Source organism: Diadema antillarum, unplaced genomic scaffold, assembly GCF_040938485.1.
Source record: "Diadema antillarum isolate AM-2024a unplaced genomic scaffold, OU_Dant_1.0 seq00000129_RagTag, whole genome shotgun sequence".
NCBI classification, from domain to species: domain Eukaryota; kingdom Metazoa; phylum Echinodermata; class Echinoidea; order Diadematoida; family Diadematidae; genus Diadema; species Diadema antillarum.
Genome location: NW_027271207.1, coordinates 105,773 through 130,021, shown reverse-complemented (window position 1 = coordinate 130,021; position 24,249 = coordinate 105,773). Strand labels below are relative to the sequence as shown.

Sequence of the window (24,249 nt, the reverse complement as noted above, 5' to 3'; positions counted from 1 at the left end):
TCACAAACCTCACTAGAAAGAGTTACGAGTATACTCCACAAAATAACAGCATCCTTGCATCAAATACTCCAATAAAATACTACATATCCCTGTTCTTCAAATGTACATGGCAGACCTCACCTGTTATTGAAGTGGGCGCAGTAATTGAGGCCACTGCATCCAGGCCGGCACGGCTCTTCAACTGTGGTGAATGGAGGATGGAGAAGGACATACAGTATGAGGTGTGTCAAGACTGACCTTGGGTTTACACATTTTAATCTACCCCCACTGGGCAGCGAAACAAAAAAAAAAGGCAAGTCAAGCATGACAGAATCTGACGGAATTTTCAGTACATATTTCAGAATCACCATCTAAAAAACAGGATCTAGCACTGTATTTCATAACTGCTCAACTACAGCCATGACAGCTGTATTATAAAGTAAATGCACAAAAATATCTAGCAATTTCTATATGTGAAGAAAAAAAAAAATGCACATATATATGTGTATGTATTAGAAATAGAATTTCATTCGAATTGAATGTGTAGTATCATGAGCCTAACCAGAATATGCTAAAACTGTCCATTGCTTGCTAGGAGCAAGTAATCATGACAGTTTTTTTTTTATGTTTTCTTAACTAGTAATAGATATGAAATTTGATCTGTCTTATTTGCAATGAACTCGTAGACAAGTCATCTGCTCTGAGTTTTTGGGATCCATTGCACCTCATGGCTTAAAATAAACACACACATCATAGCAATCTACTGATCAAGAGGACAAATCTTCCCCCCCCCCCCAAAAAAAAAAAAAATCATGATAATCACCACCTAGTTAATACAGCTATTACAGTACAAGCTTACTTTCATTCTTTCTTTTTTTCCTTCCCTTTGATTGTTTGCTTGTCTGTTGTTGTTGTTGTTTTTTTTTCTTTTTTTTTTGGGGGGGGGGGGGTTGCTCTTTTCTTCTTTTTTTTGATTTGGCAAACTCGGCCATGTCACTGTTTTTGCTATTGTTTTCCTTTCATTGCCTCACTGCGTCCATCCCAAATGGAGACTAAAATTTCTATACTCACTCCAACTTCTACACAGCAGAATTTTATCCAAATCACTGATGCTACGACACAATCATCATGATATGTCTACCCCGTTTTGGAAATGAAATGGTCGAAAGACACTAATGCAAACTGTCCTGGATTCCCTCGAAATAGACAGTGGAATACACAAATGTAAGGTAAGTTTTGGAACATACCATCTGCCAGACAGGTAAGAAGAGCCTCTTCTACTGGTTGGTACTGGCAATGCTTATCAAATTCATTCCAAGAATCCTTGTTGGCCCATGAAGTTGTGAACAGCTGGAAAAACAAAACAAAACAAAACAAAGCAAAGATGGATTAAAAAGGACAAGGTTACAAATTGTGAAAAATTTGTTCAAAATATTTAGGGTAGACAATTAAGAAAAATCTAAGCTAACTCTACTAGTATTTTAAAATCTTTCAAAAGAGTAGGTATCAACACCATCTCATTCCAATTTCTGTCTCTACGCATGATAGAAAGAGAGAGAAAGATATATTTATGTATGGAGAGATGACAGGCAGAGAAGGGAGACAGAGAAATAATGAATACAAAAAGAATAACAAGAAGAGAGAGCTATGGATTAAAGTCTGTTCATTAGGCCTATACTCCTGAGTAATTCATTTAAGATATTAAGCAGTAGCAAATGTCAACTTGCATAAATAGTTACATCACTTCTGTGAATATTTGAAATGGTACAGCCTACAATCACAGCAGATCGACAATGCTAATAAATTCACTATTGTAGTATTAATGGACTATTTATAGCATTAGTTTATCTAATCTTTTTGTACCTTGACACAGATATCTCGACAGGTGGCACTCATGGCTCTGAGGCAGCACTGGAGGTTGGCTCCGTCCAGAGCTCCGGGGTAGCTGGGACCGACCACGGGGTGACTTGGCCTTTCAATCAGGGCTGGAAGAGGGACGACAGAAAACGGTGAAAGTTAGAAATAAGGAGTGGAAAGGATGTTGAGCATATGAACATGAAATATCTACATTCTAACATCACATAAAATGGAATTAAACAGACATTGCACAGTACAGTTATTGTACTACAAACATTGCAGAGTTGTTCTTTCTTTTTTATTTCGGGATTCAAAAGGCAAAGCTTTTGGTAAATACTTACAATCAAACTGCTACAATAATACATGCCAAAATACAAACAAAAACTTCAATGGCATTTTTGTTTTTGTTTGTTTGGTTTTTTGGGAGGGTTGTACGGAAAGCAATCAAGGAGATGAAAATCACTGTGTAATCGAGAGCACCCATTGGTCAGAGTTTGGCCACTACGTGCAGGGCCCTCAATTTTAGTCCTTTTGGTTTACACATACCTACAACGTATGCTTCTCTTTCAGCCACAAACAAGCCATAAAACAGGAATAGAAATAATCTACACTATCTACACAGTCTACATCACACACTTTCCGTGTAAAGGGTTGTTGCACAATATCATGAATTCTATTTCCAAAAAAAAAGTGCTTGTATGTTATAAGCTACTGTTTGTCACACCTGATTGGAGGAGGAAACACTGCCACATGGCATCGTTAGGCGATGGCTCGTTGCAGCCTTGGATGAGGGCTTCTATTATAGCGCCCTCTGAGGTCAGGTTTGTCAGCGTTCTGTGGCACACCTCCCGACACCTCAGTCCTGTGGATCGCTGACAGCAGTGTAGACCTGCGAAGAAAATGTAGTGTTTTATTTCCATCTTGTGTTCTGTACATTTTCCCTTGCTTCCGATGATTTCAACAAAAATATTTTAACCTTTTTGAAAGTTACATTGTGAATAAGATTATGGTCACCAATTCTAGACCAATTTGCTATCCTACGATAAAATGCCACAGAAAGGTAAGCACAAGCTGATGAGAATTGTAGGTCAACAAGCTTTCATTCCAACTACCAACTGGTATCTGAAAAGCTGGACATAGGTTTTAGCATGATTTCGTTTCTTAACCAAATTCCACTTAATCCATTACTTAATTTGGTGGTGGGCTGTATCAAAATTAATGAAATGGGTACATGAGGATAATATTACTTTCTCTACAGCATATGCTTGGCTTTATAGCAACCAATTTCAAAAGAAGACATACCTTCATGAAAGCACATTAATGAGACTGAGCCAATACTTTTTAAAACATTCTCAGAGAAGAAAAGGCGGGGAAAACAATGCAAAAAAAAAAAATACTGTCGCGGTAATAGTCCCACTTACTGTCTCTTGGGTTGTGCTGAGTGACCATGATGTTGGTATAGTTTCTCACACACCGCTGGATCCGTTGGTCAGGGCAGTGCACCTCCACATCAAGGACCAGGTTCCTGACGGGCACTGTGGAGTCGAAGACATCCTCGCAAGTTCGCCGGCACCGAGAACCGTCCACCGCTTGATTGCAGCACGTCTCCCTCCCTGAGATTGTATGAAGGAATTCAGAGTTTATCAGATTTGGAAGAAAGTTGAGAAACATACAGATGCCTCAAAAAAACATTACAATCAGATTTGCGCATTGATAACTTTCAATACGATTAAACTGTCTGAATGATATTTCAGGGTCGAAAAATATAACATCTTACCTACATTTTGCAGAAAAACCCATTCAAGTTGGTGAAGTGGTCACAGAGAAATGTGGATTGTTGTAATTAATGCATGTCATGGGTCTGTTTCTTCCGAGTTTAGTACTTGGATGTTCTTGGAACTGTGAACACAATGAACAAAACGTGGAGGAAATGGATTCCTGACACACTCTAAAAAGATCCTCATTTCTCTTTGACCACTGAAGCATATCGGATGGGGTTTTCTGTAAGATGTTGATAATAAGTTATAGTTTCATACCCCGAAGTTGTATTTGGATTGATCCACTATTTTCAAAGTTATGGTTGTGGAGGGTCTAGCTGTTGTAATTTTTTTTTTTTTTTTTTTTTGGGGGGGGGGAATAGGGTAGAGGGACTTTAATACAAAGAAACAGATGGAAGGACATTTAAAAATGAATTGAAAGGTGGATAATACAGAGATGAGTACAGACTTCACAAGAGAAAAAGAGGTCAATATATGTGTTGTTTAATGTCATTTAGCATTTTCAATACAGGTATAGCTACTAATATGATTACTTGGCAAAATACAGATGAATACAAAAACAGACATATTGAGTGACAGGTAAAGAATGGGAGAATAAATGGACATACGAATGAGGTACTCTCTAAAAAAAATCGAGTGAAAATATTCACTCTTAAAGGAGTGAATACAAAAGAGAGTGAATTTAGAGTGAAATTGGAGTGAATTTTGAGTGAAAATGTTAATTTTCGCTCGTTTTAGAGTGACCTCAGGGATCACTCCAAAATCTTTCAGTAATCCTTTAGGTCACTCCGAAATGAGTGAAAATGAACATTTTCACTCAAAATTCACTCCAATTTCACTCTCAATTTACTCTCTTTTGTACTCACTCCTTTAACCCGTTGAGGACGGTTTGATTTTGCTACAACACGCATTTCCCACAGACACCTGCCCGAGTATACTCGGTACTCGTCCTCAACAGGTTAAGAGTGAATATTTTCACTCAGTTTTTTTAGAGAGTAGACAGAAATACAATTGAATACATGGACATACAGATAGAAACACATACACACATGAACACACACACACAATCTATCTGTCTCTGTCTCATTTATATGCACACATTAATATGTATAGACATTCATTACACCCTTTGCACAATCATACATACTGTAAATGCTTTTACACATGTGCATATGCACTTTCATGCATACATTTTGTTCACTCCATTGTGGATAGACAAACAGATAAGTCACTCAATATGTCTGAACTCCCTCCCATCTTTCCTCCATGAAATTGACAAACTGGATCACTTCAAAGCCTCACTCAAAACTCACATTTTTCAAGGGACATTCAATTGCTAACTGTCTTGGAGAAGTCTGCACCTTTGAATGTTTCTATAACAGATATATGGTGCTATACAAATGCTGCGGATCATCATCATCATCATCATCATAAGTAAACATGGCTTGACAAAGGTAGACAAGAGATATATAGGCAGATACATAGGTTGATAGACTGGCATAAAAAAAAAGATAATGAAGACTTCATCAAAATTATTTTCTTTTTGTTTTTGCCTTCATGTTCTCTTTTTTTTTTCTGGAGCATGATCTCATTTTCTTCTCTTCTCACTCCCTATGTTAGTTTTCTGCTTTCTAGATCCAGAGTTCATCTTTGTTCTCCAAAATTCCTCTCTAGCTCTGCAATTTTTTCTCCCGCCCCTCTCCCCTCCCTCATCACCTGCCCTGCTATCCCCATCTCCCCCCCCACCCCTCTCCGCCTCCCCCCCCCCCCCCCCCACCTCCTCCAGCTTTCATCCCTAGTTTGGTTAAAAGTCCTCATGGCTTTAGGGAGATATCGAGGCGAGATCAATCAATGGGATTCGGCTCACACCTAATCAAAGACGGGGATTGTTTTTCAAGCCGGTGAGCTAAATGTATTTACACCCCGTGCGACTGTTGTGTTATTCTTGTCCCTCCTGCTGCCATGTCTCTCCCGCTCATTCTACTTTCTCTCAGCTCTCTCTCTCTTCCCATCTTTCTTTATCTCTCTCTCTCCCTCTCCCTCTCTCTCCCTCATAACAAGAGAGAACAGGGCTCACATGCATCCCTATCCTATGCTGTGAGACGCTTGCATGAAATATACTGCACTCGCTTCCAAAACCCTGCCACTATATCTTTGTTAATAGGGATATGGTATAAGTTTTGGTTGAGATGGGGGATGCAGATCTTTTTTTCTTTTTAAAGATAAATGGAAACTATTTATGAAATGATAAAGAGCATATAATTCTAAGCAGAATTCAAAGTTTATTTGATAAAAATCAGTTTTGAAATGGCTGAGATATCAAAAAACAAAGAAAACAAAGTGGTCCCAGTAAAAGGTGGGTTCCACCTATTATTAGGACCTCTTTATTTTTAGATATCTCAGCTATTTCAAAACTGATTTTTATCAAATAAATATTTGAGCTCCTCTTAGATTAGTATGGTCTTTCATATTTCATGGATGTTTCTCATTATTTCACAAAAAGTTAGAAACCTGACGCTCCATCTCAACTAAAAACTCTACCCTTTAAACCTCTCCCCCTCCCTCCTCCATCTCTCTCTGTATCTCTCTCTCTCTCTCTCTTCCTGCATGTCATTGTTGGAAGGATGGGGGGGGGGGGGGTAGCTGGGAGAAAGAGGTGAGGGGTGTTCATTTGGGCGTGGATCACACCACCTCCCGATACTCTGGCCGGGGCGCTGGAATTTACGGATTACAAGCATTGACGAGAGATGGGACACATTTTTACGGAGACTGACAGACTGCAGCAGGGAGAGAAATGCATCTCTGTCTCATTTCTCACCATTCCTTCTCTGACGATCTTCACATCCCACATCACATATGAATAGTTCACAGAATAGACAAGACAGGTTCCTCTCAAATTTAGACAATAGTTACGTTCAGACGACAAGCCTTAACCTCGAGGTTAGGAAACCTCGAGGTTAGAGCTTGTAGTTAGGGACCGTGAAGACACACTCGTAGACACACTCTTGATGTTAAGAGCCCTGAGAAATCTTATGGTTAGCCCTCTAACCACGAGCCGCGGGGGGTCCCCACTCGTAGTGAAGCACCGTGTGGACACAAAAATCAACGCTCTCAAATGGGCAGGAATTTAACCTCGAGGTTTCGTAACCTCGAGGTGAAGATTCGTCGTGTGGACACACATCGAAGTTAGGGGGCAAGAGCTTAACCTCAAGGTTTCCTAACCTCGAGGTTAGGGCTTGTCGTCTGAACGTAACTAATGACAGATTCCAACTTACTCTCATATCTCTCCAAGCAGCTAAACAGATTTTCCTGAAATGAAAACGGATAAGACAGAACTTACAACGTTTCTCTTGGAATTAGTTTTTCTTGTGAAAGTGGATTAAATACGAACATGAATATGGTGTAAATGCGAATATGAAAACCGAATTCAAGTTTAAGCAGCTGGTAGAAACAGATTCGTCCCGATTCATCCCAAAGTCAGAAACTTCAATCGTACAATTTCTTTGGAGTGAAATCACAGAGATTTGAGAACATTATCAATCAATTAATCAATGGCAGATTGCTAAAAAAAGAGCCAAGATGATTAGGCCTACGTGTCACGTAAAATCTCTCGTGTTTCATAAGATAATTACAAAATAAACATGAATAATGTGCTGATGGTAGTGAATAAACATATATTATCCCTCTGTTTATTATATCGTAAACCATTGCAGGAGAATCATATTACTCCACAGAAAGCACAAATCAAAATCATGCGGAATTTTGATCACCATGAAGCTCAGGCATCTCTTTACAAATCTGACAAAGAAGACAACTCTGTATCAAATTTCCTCTGCAATGCAATCATATCCAAGATACAGAATACTAATTAAAGTTTTAATTCATTAGAAACAACATAACACATAAACAAGACAGCTATGTATCCACAGGACACAAGCTAGATGATATTTGATATCAAGCACAAAATCTTTTCTGCAGTTTTTATCATCCTCATATATGAAATTTCGAAGGTTCATTGCAACATGTCACTCACACAAACATTTTATTCAGGATGAAATTATCTTCCTACAGAAAAAAAAAAAAAATTAAAGGGATGGTACAGTATTGGTGGAGATAAGAATTGGGCTTTTAACTTTTTGCGAGATACCAAGAAAATACTTATGAAATAGTACAGAGCATACTATTTTAAGACGAATTCAAAGTTCATTTGATGAAAATCAGGTTTGGAATGACTGAAACATCCAAAAACAAAGTAAAACAAAGCGATCGCAATAAAGTGTGGGTCCAACACTTATCAGAATCGCTCTGTTTTGAATATCTCAGCCATTTCAAAACCAATTTTCCTCAAATAAATGTTGAATTCCTCATGGAATTACATATTCTTTCATATTTCATAAGAGGTTTCTCATTATCTCACCAAAAATGTTGGAAACCTGAAATTAGGTCTCAACCAAAACTATACGATCCCTTTAATAATATACTGCTACAGTTACCGGAAACGCTTACCTCTTCTGTATGACTGCAGACTGCTGCAACCTCTGAGAAGGAATTTGCCTGAAATACAAAACAGAGAGAAGTACCACTGCTTAAGAATCATCATTGTCTTAAGTGGAGCCAAAACAGAAATATATATGGAAACACAAAGAAGAGATACCTATTCATATGGAAAACATATTTCTCTGAAAAAAACAAACATATGGGATAATAGAGAAAGGATTCACTGGATGATCCATATACAGTAAAACCAGAAATTTTCATGTGCATGAAATAATTGTGAATTTTGTGAGGAGCCAAGATTTGCAAAAGTTAAAATGCACACAAGTCTATGTGTCTCTTGGAGTAAATTGTTTATAGTGACCATATATGGCAGGTGGCCGCTATTAAGACAGGTTTGACTGTACGTGTGAGCAAAACAGCAATGGTACACGTAGTGAATCAAATGTCCTATGCCCTGAATGATCGATATCAAATGGTCGTAGGGTCTTTTCAATCTGAGTATTTCTATGCGTGTTCCTGGACCACAAATCATCCCTGTTTGTTCTTAGGGCAGAATAAACGTGGGTCTACATCCTTATCCTTGTCAGGTTTTTGCGGTCTGCCGTGCGGTCTCACGTTTTCACACCGACAGATCAAGCTGCCGCTGATACCGTGAATAGTACAGATGGAGACACGTAATTGTGCATGGGTGTCAGACACGGACCAAAAAAAAAACAACAAATAAAAATATATATACACAATTGAGGGAAAAGCCAGCACGAGAAAGAGAGAGTCTGTTTGCATAAACCGCCAAAATGGAATTGACCACATTACAGTGTTTTACCACACTTCCATTCTTTGAAACAAGCACCACCGGAGGGCTATTCACACCACCAGTTTAAAAAAAGTCATGACTTTTGGGTGAAAGTTGCTCTAGCAGACTGTGCTAGAAGCCGTCCCGAACATTCCGAGAAATATCACAGATCAAAGTACATTTTTAACTCATTTTGCATGCCATTTGCCATGCAATTTTTTCCAGATGAGCACAAAATGCTCACTACAGAAAAATCACAATATATTGTATGCCACATGACTTCCATTTTTTTGTTTTCTGCTGTATCGACCAAATGCAATGAATGTACCTAGTTGGCCAGGATATTGTGATGTCATAATCATGATGGATTCTATGGACTACCTGTCTATAATGGAAGGAACAATGATAAATAATATTGTGGTAATGTTAGTTTCTCATTTGCTAATTGTACCCAAAATATATGTTTATACTCTCTATCATGTTAAAATTGTTTCATGTACATTCATTATGCATTTGATATTTATATGTGCTCCTTTTTTGCCTCAATATCAATTAATTAATTACTTAATTATGTTTAATTAATTATTTAATTAATCAATTCAATATTTCATTCATCCATCCATCCATTCATTCATTCATTCATTCATATGTATACTGTAAAACGAGGAATTTTCGCGTGCACTTTAATTTTTGGAATTTCGCGAGTGCCAAGATTCGCGAAATCAAAATGCACGCGAAAGTCCTTGTTTACACTATATGCATTGAACGCCAGTGGAACTTTGCGAAAATTTCATGCCACGAAAAAGGCTGTCGGTTCCAATTCGCGAAAAATTCATGCCGCGAATATATCATGTTTTACAGTAGTAGGCCTAGATCCAATTGTACATTCATGCAAACGCTTGTGATTTTTCTCCACTACAATCATAATGTAATTTCTTTACTGCAGGGGAGATAAAAGAACTCAAACACTGCATTATCATTTAATGTTTCCATATTTTCCAATGAGAAAAAAAAAACCTACTGGAGTAAAATGAATTTAACAGATATTGGCAGCTCATGGTTATTCAGGCAGGGGGAGGGAGGGCGGGTGGAATCGGAATGAGGATACCATAAATTCTTGAATGTTCACTCAGGAAATGATTTTTGAGCGAACCTGATGATTGACATATAACCAGGTCTAGTTTTTTATTTTTTTTAAGGTACAGTGTACCTTTGGGAGCACTATTTTTTTAAATGTTCAAGTTATCACATTTGATGCATACATGTGTACGTGTAGGCCAGTTTTATCACAAAACATCCTATCATATACAAATTTTGCAATAAAACCTAAAATAAGTAGATATCACTGCGTTTCTTATTAAATCATAACTGTAATAATATAATAATAATAATATAATAAGGTCTTATTTACTCAGGGTAGCCTCTTCAGTGTTGCCACTGTTCTACCAAAGGGCCCTGCTATTATTATTACCCTAGCATTGCCAGGTACCCATTTATACACCTGGGTCGAGAGGGACACAGTGGGTAAACCATCTTGTCCAAGGACGTAAGCACTTGGCGGGATTCGAACTTGGGTCCTCCGATCGGGAGTCGGGAGTCTTATCCACTATACCACAGCGCCCCCACTGTAGACAGTTTAGTCTAGAAACAATTTTATTATCAGTATTGTTCACATTTTGTATATTTAACAATACTTAACATTGATTATCCTGATTAAAATCTTTACAATGGTTGTTTCTATGCTTAACTCACAAATTAGAACTATTTTGCAGCACTAAGTCTGGATTTTTGTTTCATCTGTAAATGGTAAATAATGCCTTTAATACTTTCCTTTTCCCTCCAGATGATGGGAGAGCACAGGCACTTTTTCCCCTCTCCTCCCCTCCCCCTCCCCCTACCCATCCCATCCCATCCACAGTATGACAAGGTGAATAGGTGGTAGATTGACTGGTATGGCAGAATTTTCGTTGCTGATGACTATAACATTCCAAGGTAAACTATTCCCATGCATACTGCAAAGCAAGATTTTCGCGGCATGAAATTTCCGCAAATTGGAGCTGGTGGTCCTCTTCGGGGCATGAAATTTACATAAATTGCCACGGGCATTAGGTGCATACAGTGTAGACTAGAAGCTTCACATGCGTTTTAATTTTGCGAATCTTGGCTCTTGCGAAATCATTGTGAAATTAAAATGCACGCGAACATTACTGCTTTTACTGTAGCTATCCTGCTTGAAAAAAAAAATGGAGGCCCAGTACACATTGTCTGGGCTCTTAGTCATCTTGATACAGACAAACAGACAGACAGACAGACAAACAGACAGACAGACAGACACACAGACACACACACATATAGAAAAGAAAATGCAATATCATTTAAGAGATTTAATTTTTCTCTACTTGATGATGACCTAAATTAAAAGGAAAAAACATTTACAAATGGTATTTAGCTGTTTTTGTATTCAAACTCTTAATATGGGATTTCAGGAGAAGAGAAAGGAATGATGTGAATTCAGGAGAAGAGAAAGGGGTGTGTGACAGAGTGGCCTATCAATTGTCACCTTTTACTGAATCCTACAAACACCACTCACACACCCTGACACTCTCATCATGCCTCTCACGATCAACAGTTCTTCTACATTTCTACCTCCCCTGTGACCCCACCCTCACCCCTTTGGTCACTTCACTGATTCCTCAATCAGGAATGGGTTTGCCCATGTAGTTTGATTTCTATCTCTTTGCATCACAGACAGGCCCATGGGAAATATTTGTGTTTTTATGTAAGTAGGTGTGATATCCAAAAATAGAGTACATGAAATTCAACTTTCTGTCATGCGGTAAAAAAAATAGTTCTCATGACATATGATTTTGAGTTTAGATTCACATAAGACAGACCATTTGTTCCTGTTGCAGAATATCAAAAAAAAAATAATAATAATAACTGCTACTGCTTTCATAACTGATTCCTGAACTGGAAAGAAACCTTCTAAGCTTACATTTAATGGGTTTTTTTCTCTCAAATTGGCAATTTGCTGTATGTTCCCTAGCACAGATTTTGTGAGCAGATTCACCCAATAGAACCAGTGCCACCCAATCTTTCTCCTGTATGACATGTACAACAAAATTCAGAGGTGCCAATTTAATGATTAGATCATTTCTGCAGTCAAATGTTTCCCAGGACCCAAAGAGCAGTTTAGCAGGATAGAAATTGTGTTCTGTTTAGTTTGTCTTAATTGCTGAGCATATGTTGCTACGATCAAGCTAATCATCTGCTCTGAAAGAGAAATTAAAAAAAAACAACAACTCCACTTTCTTCCCACAAGTGTTCCCAGGGCACCCTACTCCAGCAATATGCCGGAAATGAATGAACATATGGAGTTAATTTACGCACAAATTTTATGACCCAGACGTTACAGGGGGAAAAAGAAATCAAATCTTAATTCTGGCATCTAGACCTTTTTCAAAACAAAACAAAACAAATGTCAAAAGCATTACTCTAACAATAAAAGTACAAAAAGCAAAATGAATTGATGTAGGAGTCAGTTAGGAAAGGTTCAGTCTGGGTCATCAAACTTGACAGCTTCTGGTCATTAGGTCACTCAAACAAGGAAACAAGAAAAAGAAAACCTTGTCACTTTACTTTTCAATTGCTCCTACAAATATATAAATTAAGACATCAATAGGAGACTTTGCAATCAAGTGAACATTTAAAGAAATAAATTGACTGTTTGCTATAATCAACTTCAACAATCCACTTCAACAATTACTCCTGATTGTCAATCCAGGAGTAGGCTTCAACAACACCTTTTGAGTGAAAACAAAAAACAAAAACAAAGACAACCCCCCCCCAAAAAAAAAACCAAAACAAAACAAAACAAAAAACCCTATTTGATTAGTTATTGAACAACACAAAATAGCAGAATCCTGCCACGTCTTTGGAACTCTCTACCAATCCCACTTTGTATTTGCAACAACCTCGATACCTTCAAATCTGAATGAAAGACCTATTTTTTCCAACATTGTGAATGATGTGTGACACATTGTGAAAGCCAAGTGCCTTTGAATGTTCTACAGATAAATGGTGCTGTACAAAATGCTATTCATCATCACCATTATCATCATCATCATCATCATCATCATCATCGTCATTACCATCACTATCATCATCATCACCATCATCATTACCATCATCATCATCGTCATCATCATCATCATCGTCATCATCGTCATTACCATCATCATCATCATCATTTCCATCACCATCGTCATTACCATCATTATCATCATCATCACCATCGTCATTATCATCATCATCATCGTCATCATCGTCATTACCACCATCATCATCATCATCATTACCATCACCATCATCATATTCATCATCATCGTCATCATCATCATCATCATCATCATCATCATCATCAACTGCTGTCACATTACCTATTCACATGGTTCTCCCACAATTACTAATTAATCATCACTGTTGATTCACAACAATTACAGTGTCACGGACATGTGACGACTTTGTTCTACATTGAAGCATTTTAAAACAGCTAAAGAGCAATACCCCTACAATTTTCTTATCTTATGTCTAATTTTGATGATACTATTCACATTCTATTTGTTCTATTTTAATTTCATTATCATAGTCAACTTAAACATGGTATGGAGGCTCACTGTACAGTTGAGTCAGGGCCAGAGAATTTATCAAGAAGACAGGCTGATTTTGTTACAACATGCATTTCCCATACACACTTGCCTGAGTATACTCGCTACTTGTCCTCAATGGGTAAAATTTATTCGACAAAGCCACAAAACAAGTACGAATATGCAGGTTAAATACGATACAATATCACTATTTTATATATCAGGGAATATTAGGTGATTACTGCAGAATTTCTCAAGTTTACTATCAGATTTCAAAGTTTCTCAGTTGGCTTTCATTAGGGACACCTATGCATCATTTTCCCTGGTGGGACAACAATCTGAATGACAACTCGAAGCTCCCGCTCCACAAAGGTTTTGCAGAATTGTGATGATTTACTGGCCGGGCAAGGAGAGTTCTCATGGAAAGGCACTGCAAAGAGATCTGGCTGCAATTCACAGTTGCCCTTTTGTGCGAAAACTGCCATTCCATATAAGATAAAGGGCAACAGAACCCCACGTATCGCCGTCGACAGAACAGAAACTAACCCTATGCCACGCTCCGCTGAGCTGAAATATGACTTTGTGTGTTTTTACACGACTTTATATACCTGAGCACCATTTTCCCCTCACATGGAGACACAAATTGACGCGACATTGTGCGTGCAGTCCCATGTGCGAGGCGACGGCAGTAGCCATGGAGGACGATGAACCCACGGGGACGCACATTACAGAGCGCCAATTTGTCAAACCACATTTGGCTGTAATTGGCATCCTGTGGCTTTACCAACTGGGATAATTCCGACTCGGTGCCCAATTGCTCACGTTTCCGCCGATTATTTCGGGATTCTGTGTCTCATCCAAACCTCGTTCACAAGCATTTAAATACTCGTCTCCAACATACACATTTTTTAAAAGCAGTTTTGGGGAAAAAACAGACATAACAAACCATGAAACACGCTCAAAAATGCACACAAAATTTGTCTGTGGTATGGGAGAAATACTTATGCCTCTACCCCATTGGAAGCTGTCACCAATCCAAGACATCAACTCTCACATTTTTTACTCCAGAGCCAATGAAAGGTTAGCTTTGCCTATCTTGATTTTTGATCAAACCATATGGCTTCCTCTTTGTCCCAAATTTGTACTAATTATGAAATATCAGATTTTAATTTCAACCGTCTCAATCTTAGCTGTTCAATTTCTTCCTCTCTTTCTTGAATAACAAAATGTTATTTATATACACTATGACTATTCTTTGCTGACTTTCTTTCCTGGTAGTAAAAAAAAAATAAAAGAACAAAGATATAGCTGCAGAAATTTATGGGGATCAAATACAAAGTAAATGATTATCAATCAGATGTAAACTTATTTTTTTTTTTAGCTTTGCACAATTGATCTTGATTTTAACATTTCTTAGATAAACACATATTAACTAAAGATGACTTTATGTCACGACCCCAATTTCAAAGATAACAAGACTTCTCGGGCTCACTGTTAATACTGACAGAAACACAACAACTTGGAGACTTCAGCATTATCTGAACAAAACATCGCGGAGTTGAGTTTCCATTGTTTTTTTAAAAAAATCATATCCATTACCAAACATCATGAAAGACAAAACATAATCCATTTTAAATGAGTATTTCAGTTGCCCACAAAACATCTCACAGAAATTACATGAATCATAAGCCACAGGCATTCATAGCCTGCCACTAATTCTCTTGTTATTACATTTTGTCCACTATAAAATGGTACGACATCCCTTGTAGCAACGAAGGATAAAGAAAATATAGTTTTTACATCTCATGCCAAGTACGTTGTATCACCCCAGGCCAGGATTAATACAAATACGATGCAAACGAACAGAAGACAAAAGCCCATTAGAAGAAGGCACATTACTTTCCCATCAGAAGTAACAATGAGTAGTTGCCATGGAAACTGTTGCTAGGCACAAAGCTCCCCCCAAAAATGAACAGATATGAAGACAGTCTGCTATAATAATGCTTGTGTGCAACAAAGGCGACCTCGCTTAAAGATTTTTCCCCATACATGAAAATATTTGTGAGGTCACAGCAGTGAACGCCAGTTCACACTTTTATGTCAGTATTAAAGCAACCTCTGCAACGATCCCAAGAGATACGATCATGGCCAGTATACGTTCTGTGCCTCAATTTACAAACTTACATCTCTCCCATTAATCAAACCTATAATGCATAATTGATGGGTTGTCTTGCTCAAAAAATTTGCATATCCCCATATACGAAAATCAAATCAGAGGTAAATTTGATAGAATATGCCTTTTTTGAACAAAGGATAAAAAGAGACAGATAGCTGGGAATAGAAAGAAAGAGAGAAAAAAAAGCTTTCTGTTTTCAAAGATATTTTGTAGCCACTGTTGTACCATGATGATATGCATAAAACTAGATAGTGTGCACTCATCATGGGTAACACAGCTGATAATGATCCATCATGATACACATCACAGGACAAAGCTTTGATAGGACATGATGATGCCCCCTAAATGGCATCATGCCGAGATGATATCAGCAAACTTTCTTTTCGGGAGTGGAGCAATTCAATGCAAGGCAGCGTTAATTTCTTCTGTGTTATCAAGCTTTTAATCTATGCTGAGAAATAGAAAAGCCCCCCATTCATCCCACAAAGTGAATACTGATGAAAGGAAATAACTGACACTTGATGGAGGAGAAGAAAATGAGAGGTTTTGTGCTTGTTGCATTCATCACTTAACCTGAAAAGCAATTAGGGTTGTTGTTGTTATTATTGTTGTTGTTGTTGGTTACAAAAAAGAATATTTCTAGGAGACCAAAAACATGCCCAATTTCTTAATTTCTTGTTCAGAAGTGCTTTTTATCACTTTTTGGGGGGGAAAGATGGGAAGTTTGGATACAGTGATGATGATGATGATGGTGATGGTGATGGTGATGATGGTGATGATGATGATGGTGATGATGGTGATGATGATGATGGTGATGATGGTGATGATGGTGATGATGATGATGCTGATGAAGGTGAGAACAAGAAGGTGGAGGGGCTAGAGGAAGAGGAAGAAGAGGAGGAAAAGGAGGAGGAAGAAGAAGAGGAGGCCAAAAGCATGTCCAATTTCTTAATTTCTTGTTGAGAAGTGCTTTTCATCACCTTTTTTTTTTGAAAGTTTGGAAGTTTGGGTAGAGTGATGTTGAAGATGATGATGATGATGATGACAATGGTAACGATAATGACGACGATGATGATGAAGGTGAAAACAAGATGGGAGGGGAAGAGGAGGAATAGGAGGAGGAGGAAGAGGAGGAGGAGGAGGAGGAGGAGGAGGAAGAGATGCAAGAAGATGCTGTGATCTCCGAAGACCCCAGAGCACTGTCAGCCATTGTTTTCTCAAGAGGCAAGAGTTTGGATAGAGGCGTAATCTCCCTGTCTGCGCTTGCACAGGTGTAAGTCCGCTTGTCACAATCTCCAGTGAGGCCGTCTGAAGTCTGACGCCTCGCACCTCGCACCTCTGCCTCAGCTGCCTTCTTACTCCTCCGATTTTCCTTTTCTTCCCCCTCTTCAAAGGCAATGCAATGCTCAAGCAATTGAACAGCATTTTTTTAGGAAAGAACAACCATGCAGAACAAATGCATCTCTGCAAAAAACTCATAATGTGCGTACATGTATGTGCAGTACAGAAGTTGAAGTTATTTATGTCCCTTGCAAGATGTTTCTCTGGATATGCTACATTATTTTTTTTCAAAGGGCATAAAGCCTTTTATGATACCACGCAAGATATAGGGATGACATTGCACTGTTACATATTCCCACCATAAAGAAAAAGCAAAAAAAAAAAAATGTTTTAAAAAAGCAGAAACAACATTGTGGTAAAAAAATCGCATTATCAGGATTTATGAATGGAAAATGTCCTTGCTGCTATATTCTATATGAATATATAATTTGAAATGTGGAGCTGCCAATGACATTACATCAATAGAAAGGAGACTTACAAGGTAAGTAGCACAGATTGGCAAATGACCACACTTAAAAACTAAAGTTGAAACATACACCTCCTCTGCATGACACAGCGAAAAACTGACAGAATTTTGAGACAGTGTAACTCCATGCGGGTGTTTGTCGAAAGCATTGACCACAGGGAAAAGGAAGGCCTAACCATTCTAATGTCACAATTCTTCACATAGTTTTCCAACAAGAGAAAAGAATGAAATATGGGGAAAAACATTCTTGCAAGGCTTGAAGACAAGTCGCAAGAATAACCGACTTTTCTGGTGACGAGGCTGAAATGATATTAAAAGAGAAATGCCATAGATTGCCCCCAGATTTCCACAACTTTCCATCTACAAAGAAATACAAGCAAAACTCCACCAGAGGAAAAAAAAAGTGAAGGAAAAAAAAAACCTTCGAAAAACATCTAGCACGAGAATAAATTCCAAAGTACATGTACATGCTGCCCCTAGGCCAGAACTTCATTTAAATCAAAGGATGAGGGTTTGTTCAAGAAATATTTTGACAAACAATACAAGGAAGAGATGGGGTAAGGTAGAGGGGAAAACATAACTGGCATAACAAGTGACGTGAGGGGAGAAAACAAGGACGTGGGTAAGGAACGAAATCATGGCATATTTTTCGACGGAAAATTACGGGGGAAGCTGGCAAAGCCTTCCTTAGTTTTTCATCTCGCGGGCATGTGGTAATTTTTTCCCCCTTTTCTTTCTCTCCTTCTTCTGTATTCTCCTTGCTTTGAGGTGTTATTCAGAGGAGGGAAAAGTGCAGTGACTAGATAGGGTTAGAGTTGTGTTACGCCAGCCGCGGTCTGTTTGTACTCCAGCGGCCGAGGCCGTTTTCACACGGGTCGAGAAACGTAATTGCAATGCTGAATTACAATTACTATTACAATTACAAAATGTTAGAATTATCATCCGTACATACGACCGAGGCAGGCTTCCCGGATTATGCGATTCTGATTTTCAGAGCTCGAAGAGGAGGAGTGGCTTCTTTCCAATTCCCATCAGTCGCTCTTGAGCGTTTAAAAGTAGAGCACACTTTGACTGCAATGTGAGCTCTTGAGGAACACGATTTTCTGCAGAAGCGGTTGAAAGGTCACCATATGCCCTGCCTCCAAAAACACGACTTGGCAGTCAATCCATACACATGACTGTTTCAATCTGTAATTCTAGAGAACTGTGATTAGAAAACACCTTTCGACCGTCATTTGAATCACGATTGGTGTTACGATTCAAATCGCCCTCCACAATTCCACTTTGCATAGGTATGGTCAAAATGCATCATTTCAATCATGAATTCAGTGATGCGTCATTGGAATCGTGACTCAAATTGCGCACTCTCGGTGCGTGTGAACACAGCCCATGTTTCTACCGGCAATGCTTTTTCCCCCTTTTCTCCCTTCCACCATCCTACCCACAAGTCTCCCTCTAGCTGTCTTATTTCTTTTTTTCCTCTCCTTCTCTCCCGTCTCCCTCCTCTCTCCATCCCATTCTCTCTCGTCGTGGCAACGGAGCTAATGGATTCTGCCTTGGAGGAGAGGGAGAGGGGGAGAGAGGGGTGCGGCATTGTGCTCGCGATAATGATGATGATCAATTCGCCTGTCAGCTCTCAGATGTAATCACACTGTAATAGGAGTAGGCAAGATACACAGCTAGATCAATTCTCAATTTACTCGCTCCATCATTAGTTTGCAGTGACAAAACCTCGTTCTTCATTCTCTCTCCCCCTCTCTCCCAGCCTTCTACCATCGCCATGGTAACCGTTTACAAGGTGATACCGAATCTGCTGTGAACAGAACACCCTGGCATGGAGCTCTTAACAAAGAACTTATGTAAGTAGACAATACATAGCTAAAGTTGCCAATGGGTTAGATAAAAAAGTGCAATTCCTCTGCAAATTATCAGCAAATCTCCCAAGGATATTTTCTTTTGTCACATTGCTTCCTATGACAACAAGGACTTACAACCATTCTTAGAAAAGCTCTTATCTAAAACGTACAAATTTGCAAAATTGCATTATAGGTTAAATCCTAATAACATTCATCTGCATCCATAGGACGTAATATTCAAATGGTGATTCAAACAACAAGCTCATATGAGAGGTAATCTCACCACAGGGGGCTGCTTTGAGAAGCTACAGAAGACAGGAACAGTTTGCAAAAACTTTCTATAGAAATACTCAGATTGGCCAATGTATAAATGTATATTGCTCCTATGTATACACATAAATATACATAATGTGTGTGTGTGTGAGTGTGTGTGTAAGTATCTTAAAAGTAAATTTGCTCTCTCCACTTGCACTATATGAAAAATTTGTAAACTGCACAGATACATTACATTTGAGCATGGATGACACTCTCATGATTACTGGTGTTCCGAAATAAGATTATGAGATTTGTATATATCAAATCTGTCCCATTCTTACAATCCAACTTCTGCCTCCTATGACAAAACTGGATCACTTCAAAGCCTCACTCAAAACTCACATTTCCCACCAGGCATTCAATTGCTAACTGTCTTGGAGGAGTCTACGACTTTAAATGTTTCTATGATATGGTGCTATATAAATGCTGTGGATCATCACCATCCTATGTCTTCTGCTCTCCTTGTTTTTGTTACGCTGCTCATATCACTTTCTGAATTCTTCTATGGATGAACCCCCCCATCTTCCTCCTCCTCCTCCTCCTCCTCCTCCTCCTCTTCCTCCTCCTCATCCTCCTCCTCCTCCTTCTCCTCCTCCTCCTCCTCTTCCTTCTCCTCCTCCTCCTCCTCCTCCTTCCTTCCACAAACATCTTCCCCTCATCCCCAAGCAGACATGTAATTACATGTGACACGCCGCTTCAGACGTTTCGGTCTCAATTAGTCAATTAAATATGCAGGTGTCCCTTTGTGGCGGCCGGGCTGTTTTCCTTGATGCGCACCGAGCGTCACCGCAGCAGACACAAAACACCTCCGGGATTGATCCATAATAAAAGAAGAAACATCATTGCTCAAAAAACAAGAAGACGTCAACAGCAAAACTTTGCCTTACGTAAGGGCAATCACAGATTATGTATGCTGTGTCAGATGTGGTAGTAGAAGAAATGTACTAAGTTTGCTTCTTTCTTCACGGAATAAACTGTAGACAGTTTTATTTTATTTTAAAAAAAGTAGCGAGAACTGACAGAGTGATGGTCTTGGAACAACAGACAGAGTTAAAGGACAAGTTCACCTTCATAGACATGTGGGTTGAGTGAATGCAGCAATATTAGTAGAACACATCAGTGAGAGTTTGAGCAAAATCGGACATTCCATTAATAAGTTATGAATTTTTGAAGTTTCTGCTTAGTCACGGCTGGATGAAAAGACTACTATAGCTTGTGATGTCACATGAGTACAACGATATAAAGAAAGAATAAAGAAAATTCAACATATTTCCATTTTTTTCCCATAACAAAAGAACACTCAACTTCTCTCTTTCAGAAGGCAGGGGGAATAATATTACCCTTAACATACGTCAGTAGCAAGTCGAAGAACCGTGCACTTCATTCAAAAAGTAAAGTTTTGTGAAATTCTCTTTTTATTTTCCTTATATAGTTGTACGCATGTGACATCATACACTGTAGTAGTCTTCCCTTCCAGCAGTGACTGCACAGATACTTAAAATATTCGTAATTTTTTAACGGATTGTCCAATTTTCCTAAAACTTTCACTGATGTGTTCTACTAATATTGTTGCATTCTCTCAATCCTAATGTATATGAAGGTGGACTTGTCCTTTAATACTGGATGGGATTGTGCATGAGATGCCTCTACCCCTCCCCACCCCCACCCCCCAGCCTCAACAAACACATCACATGCACGCACACACAAACACACAAAGACACAAAAAGCAAACACACAAATTTTGAGTGAAACAACTGCAGTTCAAATGTCTACGATTCACACATGACGCATTATTTTAAAAATGTGTCAATGACTCAGCATCGATAATTCAATCTTGAAGGAAAAGTAATTATCAAGCCAGTATGACTCTTTCAAATCCCTTGCAAGGGAAAAAGTTTTTTCTTCCTATTCTTTTTTCTTAAAAGAGGGTATTTCATACAGATTTAAGTGAAATCCCTCTGAGTCACATCGTTATCCCCAAGCTGATGATACTTAGTTTGAACATCCCAGTCTCTTCCTTTCACTTTGAAATTGGTAGAAACGGTGTAACAATTTGATTTCTGATCGAAAAGTTGATTGTGCAGAAAGATTCAATAACTGTCTAAATGTACATCAACAGCCAAATACATCTTCTTATCTCAAAAACATGGAATTCTTTTCCTATGAAAGTGATTACTGCCAAACTTAAATTTCAAGATCATTTGGGTATTTTCAAGTAATATCCTTAAAATTATAAAAAGTGGTATAAATGGTATCCTTTTTTAATGTGAAACTGGCATAAGCTGACTTAGAAGAGAAACAGTGCATTAACGGTTAAGAAGGATAAGGTCTTTAATTAACCATTTCTCCCCGCACACTCTGAAGATTTCAATATCCATGTGACTATTAAAAAACAGGAGAAGAAAGTAAAGTCTGTAACTTGTCAAACTTTTCTTTTGTGACAGCTCCATAGATTCCACACAGATGTTTTCAATCAAAACTTGCCATGAACTGAACCCTGGCTTCATCTTCAGGATAAACACGCAAAAAAAAAAGAAAAAAAAAGAGTTTGATGAAGACGAACACTGCTTTTTTAGTTCAAGCACACACAAAAAGGGGTTTGTTCACACTACATTCTGGAAAGAAATTTGAAATGCAGTGTGAACCTCAGTGATTAGTTGTAGCCTATACCACACTTTTCCTCATAAAACTGAATGGAGTAAATGCAACTTACAGAGAGGATGGGATCACAGAAAAAAAAAAATCTACTTCTGGTGTGTGTGTGTGTGTGTGTGTGTGTGTGTGTGAGTGTGTTTGTATGTTGTTTTATATCAACAGGTCAAACTTCACTTTTTGTAAGTCTTTCAGCACAGTGCAAACCAATTTGTTGTTTGGGGTTTTTCAACTTTGTCTGAATGCCCCCACAGACACAGGTCATTTCTTCCTCCACAATTGTAGGTGGAGAAGAGGTCAGAGGTCAAAGGTCAGAGATCAGATGTGTGTGCATGTGTGTGTTTGTGTGTGCATGTCTGTCCACTGCTTTACCTTACCTCATCATATCAGGCATCTTGTTTTATCAGGAATAAAAAACAAAAGAATGACAGGAATAGGACCTGCAAAATTACCTCATTATTTTCAATTTCTCACTACATCCAACCTCATTATAATGAGGTTCCACTGTACTTCCACCTGCAGCTTTGCACTCCTACCCATCCCCTACCTCCCCCCCCCCCCCCCCCCCCCCCCCCCCCCCCCCCCCCCCGCTCGCTGCCAATGCTCTCTAAATTCAACAGGGTGCAGGTGGCTGTTAGTTGGACAAGGATGCTCGCGAAATTAATGTTGCTGCTGTATAAGCGCACCTGCGAGGGCTCCCTTCTGCCATTAAATATTGGATGCATAGTATATGGATGCAAGTATATTACTTAAAAGATGGTCTCTCCATACATTCCTGAAGGACAGGACCAATAGACAGCATCTCACACAACTGCTTTCATTAATTTCATTGTGTTTAATGACGTACAAAAGAAAATTTCACAGACTGCTGATACCAGTTGCAAATCTGTATTGATGAAATGCCTGCCACAGATCCAGATTGGAATGAATACTGGAAGTTCTTGTTATCATTGTCATTATTATCAGTACTATTATAACAATCATCATTACCACTGTCATCACCACCACTATCATCACCACCCCAATCACCACCATTACTACCAACATCATCATTGGTACCATCGCTATCATCATCATCACCATCATTATCAACATCATCACCACCACCACCATTACAATCAATGTGATCATTACCACCATCATCACCATCATCACCATCACCATCACCATCACCATCACCATCACCATCACCATCACCATTACCACCATTACGATCACCATCACCATCATCGCCATCGCCATCGCCATTGCCATCGCCATCGCCATCACCACCACCGCTATTATCGCTAGATACTTGGGACTGATTTGGACCTTACCTGCATACACTGTACCCTGCAGTACCGAGAGGAGGCCTTTTTACAGCACCACTGACCAGGCCAAACTGCCCCAGACTGCCAGATCTCTGTGATGAAGGAAGACAGACAAAAAAGCAAAACTTGAGGTCAACAAACACAGTCTCATCCCTTGCTTTCAGTAGTTAGGCCATTCAAGCGTCAAACAAATATCACCCACAAAATAATTATCTTAACCTTTCTAGCAACATCACAAACTGTATCTACAGTGTATTCTGAGGTGTTTTCATTTTTTATTTCATATCAAGCCATTATCACAATTCTTTTAAAACCCTTGGAAGGGAAATAGTTTATTCTTCCAATTCTTTTTTTTCTTAAAAGAGGGTATTTGATGCAGATTAGAGTGAAATAGAAATTAGAAATTTGCAAGGCATCATCATTGTTTTCTTAATTTCATTTTTCTTTGGCTAAATTTGAGGAAACATCCTTTGAATTTAATTTGCTTGACTTAAAACCTTCTATTGTAGTTGGCATAAATACAGGAAGGACTTCTGAAATCGCGGGCCTGAGATGAAGACTATGCTGCAGAAATGGAAGACAT

The 24,249-nt window shown here is 38.7% G+C and overlaps 1 protein-coding gene across 1 annotated transcript in view; it reads right to left on the bottom strand.

Annotated features, from left to right (window-relative positions):
* Nucleotides 1–24,249, bottom strand: part of LOC139727366 (reversion-inducing cysteine-rich protein with Kazal motifs-like) — a 126,042-nt gene that overhangs the window by 14,917 nt on the left and 86,876 nt on the right. Inside the window, exons 5-12 of the mRNA XM_071638327.1 lie at nt 23,673–23,758; nt 8,121–8,168; nt 6,890–6,923; nt 3,258–3,449; nt 2,561–2,725; nt 1,843–1,964; nt 1,227–1,329; nt 121–181 (exon numbers count right to left, since the gene is read on the bottom strand). Coding sequence (XP_071494428.1) covers nt 121–181; nt 1,227–1,329; nt 1,843–1,964; nt 2,561–2,725; nt 3,258–3,449; nt 6,890–6,923; nt 8,121–8,168; nt 23,673–23,758 — 811 coding nt within the window. The remainder of the gene's footprint in view (nt 1–120; nt 182–1,226; nt 1,330–1,842; nt 1,965–2,560; nt 2,726–3,257; nt 3,450–6,889; nt 6,924–8,120; nt 8,169–23,672; nt 23,759–24,249) is intronic.